This window comes from Cuculus canorus, chromosome 10, assembly GCF_017976375.1.
Source record: "Cuculus canorus isolate bCucCan1 chromosome 10, bCucCan1.pri, whole genome shotgun sequence".
Lineage (NCBI taxonomy): Eukaryota > Metazoa > Chordata > Aves > Cuculiformes > Cuculidae > Cuculus > Cuculus canorus.
Genome location: NC_071410.1, coordinates 16,096,456 through 16,117,477, shown reverse-complemented (window position 1 = coordinate 16,117,477; position 21,022 = coordinate 16,096,456). Strand labels below are relative to the sequence as shown.

The 21,022-nt window shown below is 38.7% G+C and overlaps 1 protein-coding gene across 5 annotated transcripts in view; it reads left to right on the top strand.

Annotated features, from left to right (window-relative positions):
- TENM1 (teneurin transmembrane protein 1) overlaps window positions 1-21,022 on the top strand; it is a 695,512-nt gene that overhangs the window by 608,571 nt on the left and 65,919 nt on the right. For all 5 annotated transcript variants that reach the window (XM_054075918.1, XM_054075919.1, XM_054075920.1 and 2 more), the window contains 5 exons: window positions 2,929-3,145; window positions 9,977-10,096; window positions 11,822-12,083; window positions 14,678-14,945; window positions 20,707-20,850. In XM_054075918.1, coding sequence (XP_053931893.1) covers window positions 2,929-3,145; window positions 9,977-10,096; window positions 11,822-12,083; window positions 14,678-14,945; window positions 20,707-20,850 — 1,011 coding nt within the window. The remainder of the gene's footprint in view (window positions 1-2,928; window positions 3,146-9,976; window positions 10,097-11,821; window positions 12,084-14,677; window positions 14,946-20,706; window positions 20,851-21,022) is intronic.

The following is a 21,022-nucleotide window of genomic DNA, read 5'->3' as shown; positions in this document are numbered from 1 at the left end:
TCCTTCTGTCAGCTTTGCAGTCTCTGCTCCCAAAGCCGTAAGCTGTTCTTGGTGGATCCAGTGCTTTGTATCTTCATGGTGGTGTTAGGACAGATGCCATTCTCACCATGGGTTATTCAGACATACTTCTGGGACTTCATACTAATGGGAAACCCACTCATTTGTAGCCCTGAGAGCCTGGGGTGGCAAATGAAACCAAGTGCGAGTAATTCAAACCAAAATAACTCCATTAGCAGAACCTGTAAGAATTTATACCATCGTCACTTTGCTGACAAGTGCACTGCGAGGAAAAGATGAAAATTGAGTCTGACTGGAAGATGGAACCTTTACGTGGTTTCTTTTTGTGTACAGCATGAGTGCACAGTGTTTTTTCCCAGGCACGTAAACTGTTGACCAAAGCAAAGAAGAATAAGGACTCTGTTAGATAAAGCCAAGTATTTAATTGATATTTTAATAACTATTTCTTTTCTAAGCAAATCTTCATATTCTAATTTTTCTATGACTTTTCATGTTTATTTCTTAAACAAATAAGAGAATCGGGTCAGCTAATCAGGTCCCCACATGTAATGGCTTGTTGACAAGATAAAAATTAATCAGAATAGGGACTGTGGAATAAATTACTCCAAAATAACTTCCCCATGGATACTGTCATTCTGAAGTAAGTGTGCCTTTTTTTTGATTGATGCTTATTCTGCCAGACCAATGTTTATCAAGTTTCCTAGGCAGACAGCAGTCAGCTTGTAGAAATTAGTACCTTCCAGAAAGTGCCTTGAGTCCTTGAGCAAGACTTGTCACCGCCATAACCATTCCACCCGCAGAAGCCAGGCTTCAGTGGCTATGCCTCGCCACATGAGAGCCTTCCGCAGAGATCTGCACCAGTATAAAGGAAAAGCAAGACATTTTCATTTCTTTATTGCCTTTTCAAGTCTAGTAGAAGCCTTTAACATATGCAGTCTTGTAGAACCTAATAGTAGTTTGATGCTTTTCAGTTCACTTATTAGTAATACAAGAAGTTTTATTCTTTAGATAAATAAGAGGAAGCACTTTTCCTGGACATAAAGTAGCTACACTCGAAGTCAATAAACTCAACATTTCCCTTGAAGCTCTTCTCCCACTGCTGGCAAATGTCTCCAGGACTGGGGGAATGTGGAAAGAATTTAAAACATCCACTGACATGTTGCTATGCCAGCTTTGCTGGACGAGAGGGTCTTAGATTTGTGTTGCTAGCTATCTACACTTGCCCTTGGCTCATTATAACAAAAACTAGCCTGCTCTAGCTGATTTCCCAGCTGCAGTAGAATAGATTTGTTAGTATTTTTTGCTTAACCAAGCAATTACCTTGCTCAAGGTCAGGCAAGGATTTTCAGATTCCAGGAAAGCCCATTTCTTAATACTTGTTTGTTCTGTAGAAGGGTTTTTGCTTTCTTTTCAAAGTGAATATTTTATGCTGTTATTTACTGAACATTCACAGAGTGCAATGTGCTCTACTGAGAAAAGAGCAGAGCTGTCTGAGGGTTGGTCTCGCACCCATTAAAGTAAATAACAGAACAGCAGCAGTTTCCCTGATAACACAGTTTGCCCTTTGGAGGTACAAGTTCATAGGCACCAAAGCGTTGGTACGAACAGAGCATGAAAAGTCAAAGCATGAAGTGAAAATATCTGACAGTATTTTAATCCTAAAGCATTCTGACTTTAACACAAGGGAAATCCATACAGCTCTATGATGGCTCTACGTTTATTCAGACCGACCTTGTTAAAAATGCAAAGAGATGTCTTTGTTGAAGGATACAATGCCCTAATTTTGCTTTATGTGCATCAGCGTGCTTGTCAAATGAGAAATAGCTAAGTCATAAAATAGATGTTTAAGAAGGTAGTTGGACATTTTACCATACTTTATTAAATCTGTTTCTGGGTGAGTGTGTAATTTAGGCAGTTTGGATGTCTAAGCTGCTGATAGAAGCAATTAAAAGCCAATAGCCCAATTTTAAGTTTTATTTAGGTGTTTAATTTAGATGCACTTCAGTGCTTCACTTGTCATCATAAACTTTGGACATTAAGGTAAAAGAATTTCAGCCACAAATGTTGTTGCAAGTCTGTCCATGAAGAAATGTGGTTTTCGGAAAAAAAAGTACCTGTTATTTCTCCTGGATGTCATAATTTAGATTGGAGGGAGGAGGAACAGCCTTATTTTCACTTTCCAAATTTATTTTCCTGGTGCAAACATCTGTGGAGAAGACTGTATCTGTCAGGTCACTGGGAGTCTGCGTCAAGTTGTATGTTTGTACATCACAAACTACAGAAGGGCTGTAGTCATGATTCTTCTGGTTTTGGATCATTCTAGTATTGCAACAAATAAATGAAAAGTAAACATCCTAAAGCACCAATAAAACTATTGCGAGCCTTAAAATAGAAGTCAGACAGCTATAACAAATACCTTTTTTGCTGCTGTAGTGCGGATGCTTATGAGAGTTAGATAACGTTTCAGATTTCATTATTGCAGACTGGTTAGTAAATGTATATTCTTCAACAGGAGTGAACAGACAGTAGCGGCAATAAGCAATAAAGGACTATTAGGGGTATCAGCTGCATAGTGTGGATCATGCACCCATCGGACTAACAAGTACTGTGTAGTGGTTTTCTTCTTCTACCTGTTCTGCAGTGAGGACAGTCCCACTCTTCCGTATTCACTTCGTTTCTAGGTTCTGTTGTCTCTTTGTGGTGTGGGCTGAGGTGATACGGTGCTAATGACTAGAGAGAAATAGCCTTGCTGGTCTAAGCCTGTACATTAATGCTTTATTGAGTTTGAATGTCTCACAATCAGTATGCCTTCCAATTGATTAATTACTTCCTGTGGTCTCCCGTAGTAAAGACAGTGCTTCATTCTCAGAATCACTCAGTTTCCTGAACTTTCCATTCTTTCCATTGCAGATGGCTTGACAGACTGTGTAGACCCTGACTGTTGTCAGCAAAGCAATTGTTATGCCAGTCCTCTCTGCCAGGGTTCGCCTGACCCCCTTGACCTTATTCAGCACAGCCAACCGCCTTTCTCTCAGCATCCTCCAAGGCTCTTTTACGATCGAATCAGGTTCCTTATTGGGAAGGAAAGCACTCATGTAATCCCAGGAGATGTCTTATTTGAGAGCAGGTGAGTTTTCTTACAGATAAAAAAGCTTTTCTGAATATTGAGAACTGCAATAAAATGATTTAACCAGGAGAGAAACTGCAATACCAGGATAGCTGAGAATTCTTCATTGGTGATCAAATGAGGATCTCATTTATCAGATAGTCATTACTACCTGTCTAGCTCACAGAAGTGTCACAACAAACTCTACTACTCTTATCAACAAGACCTTGACTGCTGTGGAAGGTAAGCTATCTTATGAAATAAGTGATATAGCTACGTATAACGGCAAAAGGCTGAAGGACAAGTTGGATTCCTATGCACTGCATTCAGTCATCTTTCTCCCCATTAGAATTTGATTGGTAGTTGTAATTGCACATTGTAATTAACATGTCACTTACATATAATCGAGCTACCTAATTAAAATATATTTTTGTTTGTTTCGCTGCATGTTGATAGACCCGTGTGGAGTTTGTCGTTTCGTGCTGTGTGTTACTCTCAAGCTGTCATGCAAACAGCGGAGTGGTCTCTGAGAGTTTGCGAGATTGACTTGCCCTTTAACAGGAAAAGAGACTATGCAGTAGGAAAAGAGGCACTTAGTTCCTCAGAAAACTTGGTAACACATATTTTCTTGAACATTTGAAATACGGGGCACATAAGGTTTTATACTGTAGTTCACCTGGGAAGCTATAACTTACATGCTGACAGAGAGATCCACAAATCATCCACATCGCCTAACTATTACCCCTGTCAGCTAGGCCTATACATTAGATAAACCATGTTCCAGTAATAAGGGCATAAGAATTTTTTTATTTTCACACTATATTACATAGCACTTGGGTTACAACCTTGACTTCATTCTATAGCTGTGCACAAATTCAGTGCACTTTCTTTTTGTAACTTATTAATTTTTAATAAAGTAAATATGTAAACAGAGTCTTTATTGATCTGAAATACATAAACATTTAATCACTATTAATAATGTAACAGGGTGTTATAAATATGTAGAACAATAGGGCATGAAAATGAAGTCCATGAAAAGCACCCACCTGCCAGTGGCAGGTCTCTCGCTGAAGGAACAGTGCCATTGCACCCGGTGCGAGGTCCTTCGCAGGATGTACGCCGTTTAAACTAAAAGTCATCAGTGAAATATTTTCTCATCAAAATGCCTCACAGTGAGGTGTTTTCAGAGAGGAAGTGAGCACTCAAGTTGCCTGTACAGTGTTCTGTGACATTGCAAATGTTAGCAGCCAGATTGCGCATAATCCCATCAACGTGCTTTTATAGATATAAGGAACTGATCTTTTAAAGCTATCATTGATAGGATTTAACTTGGATTTAAAAGCTTTTTCTGAGTACAGTCTTTCTTTACCCTGATATCTGCCATGCCTTCGAAGAATGAAAAGCAGTGAAAGCTCATGTGGAAGCAGCAGCCCACCCTCGCCGTGGTTTGATACTTTAGACAACTGAGGAATACAACTTGTACTTGTGTTGGTGCATTGTTCACACCCCAGATATCATTTCCTCCCACTGTAAAGAAATTTCTAGTTAGTTTGGTGAGAAGATCATTGGGATGCAGATGAGGCTGGCAGTATTTTTTAAATCAGGGCAGTGCCCGGAGACTTGCACTGTGCCATGTCTCCTGGATTTTGTCAACAGTAATCTGCAATGTGCTGGGCACCCTGAGGAGTTCATTGGTCCACACTTTGCTTGATCCTCAAGTCTTCCAGGCTGTTGAAAAATTGCTCATCCATAAGTCAAATATTATTAAAAACTGCCAGAATTTTCCTCAAGGATGACAGATCTCAGGAGGAGGCAACAGCTTGGTTGTGCTGCCTCTGTTCAGAAATCTTCCTCTGACATTGTCAATCTGACTGTCATCCAGTGTTTGTTCTTCTCCTGGGAATTAAGATTACTGAAAAGATATAGAAAGACAACTGTTACCACAGTAAAATATCAGTAATCTGTGATCCTGCCTATCTAGTACAGACCAAAGAATGCTTAGGGTTTTTTAATCTTCTTGTGTCTATTGATGAAAAGGTTGCATCCAGGCAGATGATATTAAGTCATGGCTGCCTGCAATGTCACTTATTTTAAAGCAGTGGTGGTTCAGCTATAACTGTTGGAAGGACTGGATGAAATAGTTTATTTCGGAGCACTGACATGCATTCCCACTGGTGCTCAAATTTTGACTTTTATTTTTCCTCCTTTGCAAGAACCCCCTGAGACCAATAGGAAGATTAAAGAAGAAACATCTATGCAGTGTTTTCAAATGACATTGTGCAGTGTTTTACTGTGCAATAGGTCAGTGGAACTCCACTATGAGTGATATTTACATGAAGTTCGCTGTAGATAAAGCCAAAGTAAATTTGAATAGATTTGGGAAAGCTATCAGAAAAATGGTGAAGATTATCTCTGTCCTTCAGACTGAGAGTGTTTTGTTTCTGCTATATCCTGGCATTTTCAACATCATGGTTAATAGTAAAAGCAGTTGTTCTGAGAACTGTTGTGACATCCATCCTTTTGCATTTGCATCCTGAACTTTTAGCTTAAATCTAATTTTTTAACATTTGGCTTCTACGGTGCTGTCAGGGTGTAGCATTGAGCCATGGCTCAAGGAATAGTGTCAAGGAGCTAAATGTTTTCAAAACATAGTTTGCTTTTTCTTATGTCGAAGCTATGTCATTTCTACTGGATTTTTACAAGCTCCCAACTTAAACTGTGATGTGCTGAAAGGTAGATTAGACACATTCTGAATAAATGAAAATGTACTTGCTTACATCAGGAACGGTTTTGACCTACTGCATGTAGCAGGGTGTAGATGATTAAAATGTTTTTATCAACTGCTTGCTTTTCAGGAAGGTTTTTGGCTTGTTTCTTTGCCGAATATTTTTAATGCATGCTGCTGGCGAGCTATTTGACTCACTGCAAATTGCCTACAAAAAGGGTCCAGTGTATAGCACTGAATTAATTACCCTTCAAAGGCTGCTTACAGCAACATTGTCAGCAGGAAGAAACGAATGTACCTTACTAGCCTTTAGCTTAATTTCTCTGATTGAAGATTTTAATCAGAAATGTAATACAATAAATGACAGCTTCTGATAATGTGACACGTGAATTCACAAGTTGCCTGATGGAGTTCCACATCTGAGCTTAATGTCTCGGCCTGAGGTGCTCAGAGAATACTGGCAAAGTAACACACAAAACAAAAGCAAAAAAAAATAGCAGATAAGTAGTAGCAGAGCAAAGTGGAAAGGTGGGGGGATAATAAAATGCTTTACAAGTAGTGAATGCATCTAGAATTTTAGATTTCCATTTATATTTTACATTAGAGATGTCAAACAAATGCCTGATGGCAGAGAGCTGAGACACACTGAGTTGGGATTCTCAGTGGAATGACCCGTGAAGCACTGGCAGAAAAATCCTACTTCTTTTAGGCCACCTGCAACCCGTGGGAATCTCTGCTTTCTCTCAAAAAGCCAACTGCTCCCTCTGGAGTTGCAGATTTAGTACAGCTTGCCAGGGAACTAGAAACACACTTAATGCATTTGAAAACACTAAGGTGGCTCATCAGGAGCATGTTCCTTCCCAGCTCCTCCAAATTAGAAAAGACATTTATTACTACAACTTGGATAGCCTCAGTCCAAGATTATGCAATCGTTGCCAGTAGGTGACTGTTGCGGAGGCAGTATGGGGTATTATCACCCATGATAAAGAAAAACGGGCTATTCACAAGCGTGTAGAATAAGTCTTAGAGACTGGGCATAGAAAAGGGACATACAGCACATCGAGAGGGATCTCTAGAGGTTTCTCTCTTAAAATTAAGAGAAGCAGTGAGTGGTAGCAAGGTCCATAGCTCATCTGGAAAGAGGGTAAATGTTCAAGCAAGGAAGCGTGAAGTTGCAGTTGAGTATGAAGTGACATTACTAGAGAGAACATGCCCTGAAAGCTCTAGTGAGAAGAGGAATTAAGTGAGGTCTTCTGCAAGCAGCAAAGCTTCAGGGAACCTGCATACCAGCATGCCTCCAGGCACAGTTATCTGCTTTTTGGGCTCTCGGGGTATTGGGAAAGGAGATAGAACCTGCTGCAAACTGAAGAGTTGTTTGTTACCTCCCTAAGCCTTCGAGATTAGTGCCAGTCATAAAGTAACTGAAAAATGTTTTCCTACCTACAGTAAATGCAAAAATTAAAACTAATTCTGATCAAACACTTAGTCAGAGATTTAGTAGAAGCTGCGAATTCTAGAGGATCCAGAGAGTAGAAGGCTCTTCAACTTGGAGTAGGTAATAAAAAGACAGTAAATAATATGGGCAAATGTAGCAACACAGAGGAAGGCTTTAAACGTTTAAAATCTAAAAGATTACAAAGACAGTTCAATGCAGAAAATGTAGAATAATGAGGTTTATGAGTCTTTATCACATACTGTAAATGTCTGCGGCTTGTAAAATATGACAAATAAAAAAGGAGCAAGAAAGTTGAAAGATACATCTCTTCATATTATTTATGAATAACGAGAAGTAAAGTGAATGAGGAGAGGAAGGATAGAGTATGTGTGAAATAATGAAGACTTTGATAAGTTGTTATTACACAAATCTGCTTGATAAAATATGAGGACAGAGTAGAGTCAGAAGATGGGTTTGTGTGGAATGAACAAACAGAAGTAGGAGAATAACGTACTGAATAATGATGACTCTTACGGGTCTCTCTCACACCGATGTGTGTTGTAAATATATGGAGTACACTACTAAAGGGATTAGGAAAGGAAAGACAGGTCTATTGATGTTAGAAATATGAGAAAACAATAGAAACGGGCATTTTCTGCTCTAATAAATCAAAGAGCAATTGAACCCAGCTATTCTGGTGAGTGAGTCTGTTGAGACACACAAGAGCTTGATTGCCTTCAGTGGAGCAGCAAGTTTTGCCTACAGATAGGACCACGACCAATTTAGTTAATGTAGAAAACAAAAAGGTGGTAAATTAGTACTCTGTTTTGCATACTGGCAGTAATGCAGCCTCTCCCATTCTTCTGGAATTTATCAGTATCTTTGCTGAAAATCTGCATTTTTCTGTGTCCTGAGAGCATAGAATTCATATTAGCAACCATAGTGAATTAAATATTCACGAAGGGGTTAATTTCTACTAGTTGCATTTTCTCAGTTTGTAGTCAGCCGGGTTTGATGATATCATTGTGATAAATGAGTGTCCTGTCAAGTGGCTTTGGAGAATGGGACCTTGTGAAACAAGTCAGAAATTTCAGAAATTTATGTTCTCCAGTTTGTGCATATGATTTCATTGGATGATGATTATTTAATAACAAAAGGGATATTTTTTAAGTTCGTATAGAGACTCCTAAATAACTTTCATCATAGGAGCTGTCAAGTTTTTCCTTTAGGTTACACAGTCACTGTGCAGAGGTAGGATGTTCTTGTTGAGGTCTACCATGAACTTTCAAACTGAGAGAGAAACAAATATGTCTAAATTTATGCTTATTGTTTATATCGAGTAATTAGCAGTGGTTACTTTTGTAAGTATTCTTTTGGGTTTGACCTTACGCTTCTTATCATTATCAAAGGACTTCTGCATGCACTCTTCACTTCGATATGTGAAACCACAGTTCCAGGAAATATGTGCAGTTGTATAATTAGATCCCAAGACCTGGATCCATTCAGCAAGTGCAAATATGCTAATGTAGCATATCTGACAGCACAGGACAAATACAGGAAGGTGTTTCAGTGGAATGCAGCTGTGTAAGCCCTTAGAAAATCCTACTAGGTCCTAATCTCCACTATAAGGGTATTTTTGCATCTTATTCCTTATCCTTGATGAGACTTGCCTTCTTTCCATTTCAGTCTTCAAATACATAATAGACTAAAGCTGAGAAAAAGAGAGTGATTTCTTCACCGTTTCTGTTTCTAGGGTGAAAGTAATGGTCTTAAAGGGCAGCAGTGGAGATTCAAATTAGACAGTAGAAAAAAATTGCCATGAGTAAAGCCCTCCCACAGAAGAATTGGAATGGGTTACTTGGTGAGGTTATGGAGTTAGACAAGCGTCTGTCTGGAGTAATGTAGGTGTAGTTGATCTTACCTGAGGCAAAGGAATGGACAAGGTAAAGTCTTGTATTTCCTTTCAGCTCTCATTTTCTATGATTCTGTGATCCTTTTACTCTCCGATTAGACCCACTTAGTAATGAGTTCACTTTCCTGTCCGTTGACTTCGATGCATTCTGTATGCTGCCTTATTCCAACCTCTTTACTCAAACGGGAGGATTTTTATGCTGGAAGGTGGGTACCAACACATCCCAGAGGGAATTTAAAAGGGCATAACATGTCATGGGGGATTGAGAAAAAGGTATGTTACACTTGATTAGTCATTCTCTGAATTTACCTCTATAACTTTCTGAAGTGCAGTGCAGACCACGTGTCTCACTGCTGCCTTATCATATTAGTTCAGCTTTTTTCTAATAGACAGCGATGCCCTATTCTTAGCAGCAGAGAATGAGGTTTCATTCTCCCCTTTAACAAATCATCACCCCCTAGAGCTGCAGCAGGCTAAATCACGCTATCAGTGAAACCTTTGCTGTGCTATTCAGTGGCAGAACAAATGATATCCTGAAATATGGCCGGAAATGGAAATATATTCTCAATACAACAGCAATTCCTGCAAGAGTCTGTGTGTCGTCTTCATGAGATAATGTTTTTTCAAATTAATCTTTTAGACTTGTTTGAATTTTCCTTCAAAATCAACAGTCGTAATGATATCAGAGTAGTTCTGTCTGTCTGGGACACGGTTTCTGAAATCAGTGGCCTTCTCACCCTCATGCGTCTAACATGCTGCCGTCTACTCTTTCTGTTACAGGCGGGCTTGTGTCATTCGAGGCCAGGTGGCAGCAATAGATGGAACACCTTTGGTTGGAGTGAATGTCAGTTTTCTGCACCACAATGAGTATGGATACACCATCAGTCGACAGGATGGAAGGTTAGACTTTCATGTATGGTGTTTCGCTGGTTTAGATTTGCACAGTAAGGGCTGTGTACGATCTTCTATTCGTGTACAAAATGGTACATGATGGCACTGTTCATAGCGTGGATCGAGAATAGCATCTGGCTCTCTGTTGTGGTAGTAACTTTAATTAGAGCTGTCTGTGGTAAAGGGACCAAAGAAGAAAGAGGAGAAAAAAACTCAACAGCAACAAGGTGACAGTGACATTCAAACACCTGGAGTCAAAATTTTACTACTGTAACAATACCTTCTTGACATTTGAATATTTTCACTAGTCAGGCTTTTTAGAGAATTTCCTGTCTTCCCTTTTCTTTTTTCTGTCATTAACTGTGAGTGTCCCAAGTCAATGATGTTAACTCCTTTAGCTGATCACCTGAGCGACACAACTAAAAGTGAGGACAGGCTCTTTCCAGAGCCAAAATGGTTAAATTGTTGCTCCACGGCCAGCCCTGAACAATGCTGCCTTCCCTCTCTTCCTCAGTTTTGTAGGCCTGAGTTCAGTTCTTGAAGAGAGAAGTTCCAGTGTGTTCTACATTGCACTCTAGGGTTGGCCATCTATTTGCAATTTCCTCATTAACTTGAATTAAGCTGCTAAGGGCAGTTTAAGGACTTCATCTTCCTTGGTATGTTGTGAACGGCAAAAAAGTCAGAAACTGTTTTCCAACTGGGAAAAAGTGTAATTGGTCACTGCTTCCACATATTTTTTTTTTAATTTGGCTTTATCAATTTATAAAAGTAAGGAGCATGCATATTTATTTTACTTTAGTTATTGACTTTCAAATCACACTACTGAAAGTTAGTAATTATCATTTCCTCCCTACACTACCCGGGATAAAGTTGTTGCATTAAAATATGCTACCTGTATTTCACTGTGACTGTAATCGGTGTCATTTGGGAAATGTGATGAGATATGCATAATTAAGTCTGACTTCTTATCACAGTTTGTTACCATCAAAAGCCTCCATAATAGATGCATTCAATAATACAGAGGGTGAAGTATCTATTTACATATTACCTTATGTTGCCTGACTGTGGATGTCAGAAACTCAGAAAATTGAGACTATATTGTGCCTTCTGTGTCCCACTGCTTTGCAGCCCAGATATGCCAAAGGTTCTTCACAATAGCTCTCAAGAGGATCACCTGCCTTATGTACAAGAGCTGATTCAGTTCTCAGTGCAATTAATCTGCATCTTTCCCAAAAATTTCATATCCTGCACAGAGGGGACTCCTGCTCAGTGTACTCAACCTTTTCCTCCTACTGCTTTTAGAAAAAGGGAAAGGGATGTGGTAATAAAGACTAACAGACTTTAAGTCTTCTTTGTCTGCATGCTGTACCTGCATAGATTATGAGTAGCATCCCTTTTCTGGGCTACGAATTGCTTTTCATATAAACCAAGTGGGTCCACACTCTTGTTGCAGATGACTCATTAGTATCGATTCTAGTTGATAAATAGAGGGGAGATAGGTCAAGTAATAGCGAAGCACTGTACCTTGCTATTGATGCTTACAGGGAGAAAGCACGGAGAGGTAAAGCTTCTTCATGCACGCTAAAGTGGTGCCAGGAAGGCATACTTGAATGATTTCACATAGTGCATTAAGGACTGTAATGAACAGCATTACACAACATTGTGATGCATTTAAAGTTGTGGTAATACGATGATAAAACAAAAAGAAACAAAGCGTTTTGTTTTCTCTTCCAGTTTTGACCTTGTGGCTGTGGGAGGCATCTCTGTCACACTGGTTTTTGACAGATCTCCTTTTATATCTGAAAAAAGGACACTTTGGTTGCCTTGGAATAGATTTATGATCATAGACAAAGTTGTAATGCAAAGAACAGAGTCAGACACACCATCTTGTGACATCAGTAGTTTTATCAGCCCAAATCCGATTGTACTCCCTTCACCCTTGACAGCATTTGGAGGGTCCTGTCCCGAAAGAGGAACCGTTATTCCAGAGCTACAGGTAATAAAAAATTAACATTAATTTCCAATTAACATTTTGTTCAATTGCAGAACGTGTTCTAGGCAATTTTAGGAGGTGATATCAAATAGAGAACAGTTAACTGCTGTGTTATTCACTTGTCAGAGCGACAACAATCTGTGTCTCTCTGGTACTGTTTCACAGGATGCTTTTCTTTTCTTCCTTCTTTATTTTCTGATGATATTTTAATGTGCTTCATTTCTTACCTCCAAGTAGAATAAAGTGGGGAGTCCTAACATGATTTATTATTGAAATTCTGATTTATTTATAGTGATGCACAAAACCACCCCGAGGTTACAGATACACAGTACAATTACCCCATATGTCAATGTGAAACATGACCCAAGGTGATTTAAAGACTCCTAGGACATTTCATCCATTCACATCTTGTAGTTCTTTACAGTAGCATCTCCAGCTATGTTTTAGTTTCTTGGTTTTTATTACTTTCTTTCCAAGGTAGGGCATTTTTAACACAATCTTTAGGACTTTTTTTATTTAAATGTCTTTTTTTCTTGGCACTCCCTTAAGTGTTTCAAAGCAATTGTTCATTAACCTTTAACCATTCTTTTGTTTGAGACTTAAAAGATCGTATGGGTCAAACACCCAACGAAATACAACTTCACAGGCTTTGGTCAATAAGGCCTCTTTTGGGTTCTCTTTAAATTTCACTGAGTGAGTCTGGAAGATATTTTGGAGGCTACCTGTAGAGAGGAATATTTCCAGTCTTTTCTCTTTTTCTTGTAAAAGTGTTGCTCCTGATTGAGGGATTTTATTCTACATATAAGAGACCTCTGATTGAACTCAATTATGTCTAGATGTCTCCATAACTATTAAAAACATTATCACATTTGATGGCTATAGTGTTGTTTCACAGAATGTACTAAAGTGCAACTAATGAACATAACTAATACACACTAGTAGGAAAAAACTGGGTCACGTCACTCCATGTGAGGTATTCCTGTGTCTTCTTATAACAGCAAGGTACCCAAAGACGCAGTCTACTTGGATAGAAACTGCCTCCAGTCCTTTTTTTTTTGTCACTGCAGGTCCTTAGAGTGTTAAGTTTCATTGTACACTACTAAGAAATGAACAAAGAGTAACACAGAATAATAGGAGAAGAAGATATATTAGCAAGTATTAATGCATGAATATTTCTTCCTGCTTTTCTATTAAAAAATGAGAAGAGATGTCAGATGTACAACAGAGGGGGCAGCTGGGATGTCAGCAGGAAAGAAGGGGAACGCTGCAAATCAGGAACAGTAAAGGGAGCAGGATTTCCCTGGCAACGCTACATTTTATATGTCAAAACGACAAGTGCTGGCAGCCCTCCAGCTCTACTGCAGCAATCCTATGACAGTGATGCTGTTGCAACTTGTAAATAAAATTGTTTTGAAAGTAAAATAATCTATTGTTAAACAAAAAAAAAATCAAGAAACTGGGGAATATAAACAAAATGGTTCATATTGTTCAAGCTTGACAAATTCAACATTGAGACAGATTGGCTTGTTATTACAGAAATACACTAAAATTATTGACCTTATTAAACACAGTCTAGTTTTTGGTGGCTTTTCCGTAACTGTGATGGCATCCTCCAAGAAGCTGCTTTCTTCTCTTGCCTGCTCATACACAGTCTATCCCAGAAGAGCTCCTTTCTCTCAGGAGATCAGAAGAGCTAAATCCCTTTTTGTAGCTCCAGGGCCCACATCATTCAAAAGGTCAAGGCCAAGTTTCATTCTTTTCGCTCACAAGCTGACAGTCTTCGCAGTCCCTCTAGTTGCTGAGAGCTTATCTTCATTGCAGCCAGGAACCGATACTACCCCTCAGTGGGCATATCCAAGACAGCTTTGATCCAAGGGATTCAGTCAGCGGCACTGACAGCAGTGCCATGGGATTTGAACCCTGTTGCACACCCTGAGGACTCACCTGTTAGCTAGGTGACCGTGACGCCCAGACAGTTTTATCTTCACCGCCTTGTGTCCCCAGTTAGCTCGTTATGTTCCTTACACTGCTCCTTCATATGCTGCGCCTCTTCCTGCTGCAGCTCAGCCTCACTATAAGCACTTTTGCACAGAAGATAGTTTAGCAGAAAGATTTGATTTCTTTCTTAGCTCTCCCCGAGTTAGAGTTAGTATCTCCAGGATAATATCTTCAGATCAAAATGGAGTACATGAAGTGTATACAGATTTTTAATAAGTTTTTAACTATGTTCTGGTTAAGAACACTCATTAAGTAAACCAAATAATAAAGCCGAGGTAAAGCTGTAGAGCTTATATGGAAGAACATGTCCACAGAGATAGTATTTGCTCCTCGTTTGATAGGAGAATTGGAGAAAGAGGTTCTTTATCAAAATAGACAGATCGCCATCCAGTAAGTTGACCAAGCAGTTTCCAGTGTTGGACATTTTTCAGTATGCCTGGCTGCTGCATTGCTGAAATAAACACAGAAGATAGCAGTGTTTTAAGTGGAATTGTTGTTCACATCATGATTGTGAAATGTAAAATAAACACTTGCTGTTATTATTATAATTTTGCGTTTTTGTTGGCTATAGATATAATTATGTGTTTTTGTCTTCCAAGGTGGTCCAAGAGGAAATCCCAATTCCTTCAAGTTTTGTGAAGCTGAGTTATCTCAGTAGTCGAACTCCAGGGTATAAAACTTTGCTGCGCATTATTTTGACACACACAACCATTCCCTCTGGAATGACAAAAGTCCATCTGATAGTCGCTGTTGAAGGACGTTTGCTTCAAAAATGGTTTCCTGCTGCAGCCAATTTGGTGTACACATTTGCCTGGAATAAGACAGATATATACGGACAGAAGGTTTCTGGTCTGGCTGAGGCAATGGGTATGTAGAATCACCTTGATGTAAGCAGAAGTGCTCACACACATCAAGCCAGGAAAATATGGCTTATAAATTTTGTTGCTGCGCTTACATTCTTCTAAATCAAATGCCTCTTCAGCTAAAGTGACTGGTATGATTTCCTAAGAACATTTATTTTCTTGTTCTTCCAATGTCATCTTTCTAATTTAATCAATTTGAAAATCCCCTTTTCCCTTGGAGAATGGTTATGTACTAACAGCATTATATTCAGTTGTCTTTGGTTTTGAATGTTACTTTGAATATGACCTTTGGTGTGTCATTGTTTCTGTCATTTTTTGGCTGTGACATTTAAAATGTCATTTCCACTTTGGGTTCTCTAACTTTTAGGCATCCTTTCTTACTACATTTCACATCCCCAACAGTTAAAACTTCTTGATTTGCTGTTTAAAGATGTTTATGTGAAAATCATCATGTTTCGTAGACATTATTTACCAAGCAGCACGAGCAACTGTGCTGAGAGTAGCTACAGAAGTGCCGCCTATGCACATACATTTTATTTAGCTGGCCATTTTTTTTCATGAATTTCATTGTTTGTTTTTTAAAAGACTTAGTATTTTTTTTAAATTGAATTTGGGGTTATGTTCCTTAATAGACTAATCTTATAGATACTTTCCATTAAGATTATTTACCTTATCAGCAAAGCTTAATACTGTGAGTAAGCCCTATTCACTTCCTTAGCAGTTTTGGTTTGCTTTTTAAGTCAGAGGAGCTGTAGCAGGCTATAAAACAAGAATAGCAAGGGCTACATGGAGCCATCTGCACTCACGAGGAATTTACCACTTTCTATACATGAAAATGCTGTTCTGAGGGACAGCCAGAAGCTCTCTTCAGGATCTGCTGTGTTGTCTGTACAGGTAGTGTGCCTGCAAATTGACCTATGCAAAGCCAAAAGTTGCCATCCAGTCTACGCGTGCCCTTCAACTCCCAGAGTGTGTGTGACTCTTGTTATCATGTGCTCCTAACCAGGTAGTCTGTGGGGCAACTGCGTGGAGAGGTGATGGGAGAAAGGAGGACTATAGCACTTTCCTAGTAATTTCTACCTGGAGAATGCTGCAAATGCAGCCATGTATGGCGTCCACAAATAATTATGAGACTAAAATATAGTATAATATATATAATATATATAATATAGAATATATATAGTATATAAAATAATATATAATATATAATATATAAAATAATATATAATATATATAATATTATAATATATAATATTATAATATATTATATACTATATCATGTATATAATATATATGATATAATATATATAAAATATAATATAATAATATATAATATATATATAATATATATAATATATAGTATCATTTAAGTCATGTAATGCACATAGGAATGTATCAGAAAACAAGGAGGTTATTCTAGGGCTGTGGTCCCGGAGCGTGCTTCAACAGATGCAACTGCAGGATGCTGCCAGAAGGGACGTTCACATGTTCTCTCCTTACTCCTGGGCTACCACTCACATTCATTTGATCATTAAATGAGCCAGATCAGGAACAAATTCGGCTGAAAACTGAAGCGACTAGAAAATAAGTGATAAATTTTCAGCTTCATTAGTTTCCTGATCTGCGATGAATGCTAGTGCAGAAGCCCAAGTCTCATTGCAGCTGTAATTCACACATTACATTGGCCTAAAGTGATCAACACACCAGCCTTTAGTGCGAGACATCCTGAATGGCTGCGTCATCCTGTCGGCGTCTGACCTAGCACATCTGGTGCACATCTGCACAAGGGTGGCCAGGTTTTCAAAGGGGTGAGTCGAGTGCTGGCACTGGCACCAGAAAGGGCTCTGAACCTCTCGGGTGTGGTGCATGGTGAGGAGCAGGAGTGCCCGTTTCGTGAAATCTTGTGGTTAGGGGGCAAGTCTATCCCTGCCCACTGCAGGTACGGATTCCTGCTGGTGTTCTGCAGTGAGGGAATATATTAAGCGGATTGTTGGATTCACTTACACAGCTTTTTGCAAATGCAGAAATGAAAACAAATTCCAGTGTGTCCTTTGGCACTCCTGTAGGGGATCAGGCAGCACCAGATGGGTCACGGGGGCAACGTGGGTCTTTCCTCAGCACAGCTACACGTGCCCTGTGTTCAGAGTCTGTCACTGCACGGTAACACTAACATGTTTGAGAGGGATCAGTTGAGTATTCCTGCTCCTTCTGCATCATTTAAGAGTCTTCTGATGCTCATGAAGTCCAGTGCATATCAGGAATTTAAAACAATTTAAATCAAATGCATAACATCTTATGAAATGATACTGTAGTTACAGATTCCCAAATTAGAAGTAGATGAGCATAATGCGTTTAAATATGAATAAAGCTTATGCAATCGTACTGGATGACAACACATAAATTATTTAATTGCTGCTTATTTTTTTCTTTTATTTGAAGTTTATTTTAATTATGCTTCTTGCAAAATGGAAACAAAAATCTTCATATTTTGAGTGCTTTGTTAGATACCAATAAAGCTTTATTTAATTTGACACACTGTAGTAGTCAGGGCCCTTTATATGCATCCATTATATGAATTTTTGTCAAAATTATTTCCTCTGCCAGTGTATTACCAATATTTAATAATGCATTCTGTTCAGTTTTCATTTTAATTAAATTAAATTGCAGCAGGTTGAAGTCCTGGAACTCAGGAACATAACCATCTGTCTTTGGTTTTATGTATACTGTAAACATCTTTATTCTTCTTCAGGATTATTGACAGCAATGATCACATAACCAGTTACAGAAAAGAAGGCTTTTTGAGCATATTTCAACACACAAGTGGTTGTGTTTAGATTTGTTGGAGAAGTGTGCACTGGTGTTTGTCTAGTCCCCAAGTCCCTGACAAGAGGCCATTTTCTCCTCTCAGAGTAACCGCTGATATGATGATAATGTAGCATTCTTTGTTCTAAATGAAAAAAAAAAAGCCCATCATGTGGATGTTGACACACTAAACCTTGCTGGTAAAGTCTATGTTAGCTTGTAATTTAACGTAGGAAAATGAAGTATTTCAGTAGAAACATCAATAAATATGCCTGTATAACTGACATGCTTAGCCTTACCCCTGCAAACACTTGCACCCGCACAACAGCATCAAGTGGTGTGCAAGGACAAACCCTTCTGGGTGTGAATATTAACCAGCTGTCAAGCAGGATAGTCACAGGTCTTCACTGCTTATTACTCTACTTGTTACTTCGGTTGAGTTCATTATATTCATTGTTCGAAGAAGATGCTGAGAAGAAGAAATATTTCAGGAGAGGTTGAAGTAGAGGTTACTGTCCTGTTTAATCGCGTCTCTTATTTCTCACCTATATTTTGGCAACAGCCCTTGAGCTGTGATACGCTGGCACTACTAACAAATTATTGTTCATCTTCTAAATAGTTGTATGAAAAGAATAGATTTTTGGTACAGATGATTTCAGTAAATCTTTTGAAATCCATTTTATGGCTACAAAGAACTGTACTTGCTGGCTATTAGTGTTCAAAAATATAGTCACTACAATTCTGCTTCATGCAGTGAAATTTCATCTCAGAAAAAGGGCTATAAATTAGTTTGACCAGAAAATAATACTCTGCGATGAGGGTAGAATGGCTGAGATTGTCAATTCACTTCCAAAATTACGTTTTGCAAAACCTGCCGGTAAGAAAACATTTTTAGAGTGGCACTGCAGTCACTTGGTTGACTGTACAATTCTTACATTCACCTTAATTACTGTGCATGCAAAACAACTGATGGGAAATTGTCATCAATGGCACGGCAGTACCTCCACTTAAATGTTTCAGACGCTGTTTTAACATTCCTTTTTTGAAGATAGCCATCTTCCATAAATATGTGTAAGTAGACATAGAAACATAGTTGTAGACACCCATGAAGCGAGGGTGTACCCACAGGTCCCTCACTGATGAGGAGGGAGAAAAAGGCAGTGATGCACAATAACTATGAGCGCAAGTGAACAGTGAACTTGGAAGAAAGGGGGATGATAGTCTCTAGAGGGTATTTGGCAGCTCAGAAACTTCAGCTATCGGCAGGGAATAGCAGGCGCTTTACAGTGTTAGCTACAGTCCTGGTAAATGTGCCACCGTGGATCCATTGGCACAGATTCTCAGCTGGTTATGCCTCCCTTGACCCAGATATCAGCATGGTACCTTCCAGCAGCTGATGAACTGTCCTGTGGGTCAGTAACAGTTCGCTGAGCAAGGCTGAGCGACTTCATGTTATAGGTCTTTACTCTTTTCAAGTATACGCGTCTGACCCGGGATTGAACTTGTTAAGTGGATGAATGGAGTTAAGATGCTAACGTGTAGGTGGCAAGTGCGAGGTTGCTTCATAGGACAGATGTGCCCTTTATCTTCTCTCTGCATTAACACGTAGAAAATAGCATGTGGGTTACTGAGCCTTGATGGCTCATCTAAGCACAGGATGCAGCTGTTCTGGAAAAAAGCTCCGTGCCCACAGCTGGGCACTCAGCCCAGGGAGTTACCCAGAAACATTGCTTACCTTAGTCATAGGAGCTCCTGCAACAGAAGAATTTGAAAGAGTGGCTGTTGGACCCTCAGACTGAAACCTATAATGTTTGCAACATGCAATATTTACAGTGTTTAAGGAGATGTGATTTTTACAAGACAGGGTTTAGCTGCACAAACAGGTTCTTTCTGCTAAAATGATGAAGCAGCTCTAAGTGAAGTTGCTGGAAGGAACAGCTTTCAGTTTGCCATAAAACATTCATCTTGCACGAATGCTCCCTACTGCAGCTGGTCAAAATATTTTGATTGCATCCAGTAATGGAATTTAGATAGTATTAAAGCTATTTATGGTTCGAGTAAAACATACCTAAAAGCTGCTACATAGAAAAAATGAGAAGAAAATATTGAAAATGTCAGAAAACTGGTTTTAAAAATATTCTTTCAAATTTTGTAGCTTAAAATATTTTTAAAGACATTTTTATTTTGGAAAGGCTGAAGTATCTCAGTATTTCCTAGATAGATTTTGGGGGTTTGTGTCTAAGTAACATTCTGGCTTTATGAATGGGTTATGCTGAAACCTAAAAAGGTTAACAGGAGGAGATAAATAACTTGTAAAAGAAAAGGTTTATATATTAGAGAGATCAAAGTTAAGTTCTGAAGGGTTTTTTTGTTTTACTGAAGGACTAAAGGGAAGGAGTATTTTGGTCAGTTTGAACATCCCTGAAAACCATCATCCTTAGGGAAATTCAAGATTTTTCAGCAGGTATTTGGGCCAGTTGTAGAGGGGAGCTGTGTGATGTGCAATCCTATTCAGATAAATGTTTAATTCTAGAAGTTTTCAGGTTGGCAATCCATTTCTGCCTAACTACAGGTTTTGTGATTAGCAAACAAATTAAAACTGGTTTGGTTTAAGGTGGATTTTTTCCTGTCTAAGCTGTTATTCAGGTAATTAGCAGAAATGCAGAAAATAATCAAGTCAGGGGTCATTGGAAGAGATTTATACTCTTGGGAAATCCATAACTGATATAACAGAAAAATTTCTGCTTTGAAACAGTATTAACTATAGCTGTAATGACATACTAATCTCTTAAAACCCCTTTTTTAAAAAATGCCGTTCAACAATAGCAATCAAGCAGAGGAAAATTAGTGGCATCATTACTTGACTGTTGTGTATCAAAACCTGGAATGATAGGAATGAAAAATTACCCAGCAGTTCACGGAGGAAAAGGTAGACTGATAGACGTTTAATTATTTGTTTGCAGTGTCGGTGGGATATGAATATGAAACATGTCCTGATTTTGTTCTGTGGGAGAAGAGAACAGTAATCCTTCAAGGCTTTGAAATGGATGCTTCAAATCTGGGAGGCTGGTCTATAAACAAACACCATGTATTAAATCCACAAAGTGGTAAGTCCTTCCTGTATTAACTGGCCATGTAGAAGAAGAATACAAATTTTAAAGGAATTAATTGTTCAGATTTTAAGCATTACACTTCCTAATGTGTAATCCTCTTTGAATGTGCACCCTCGTTTATTGAGAACTGAACTGTAAATGCCATCTGAAAGGATATTTTTAATGT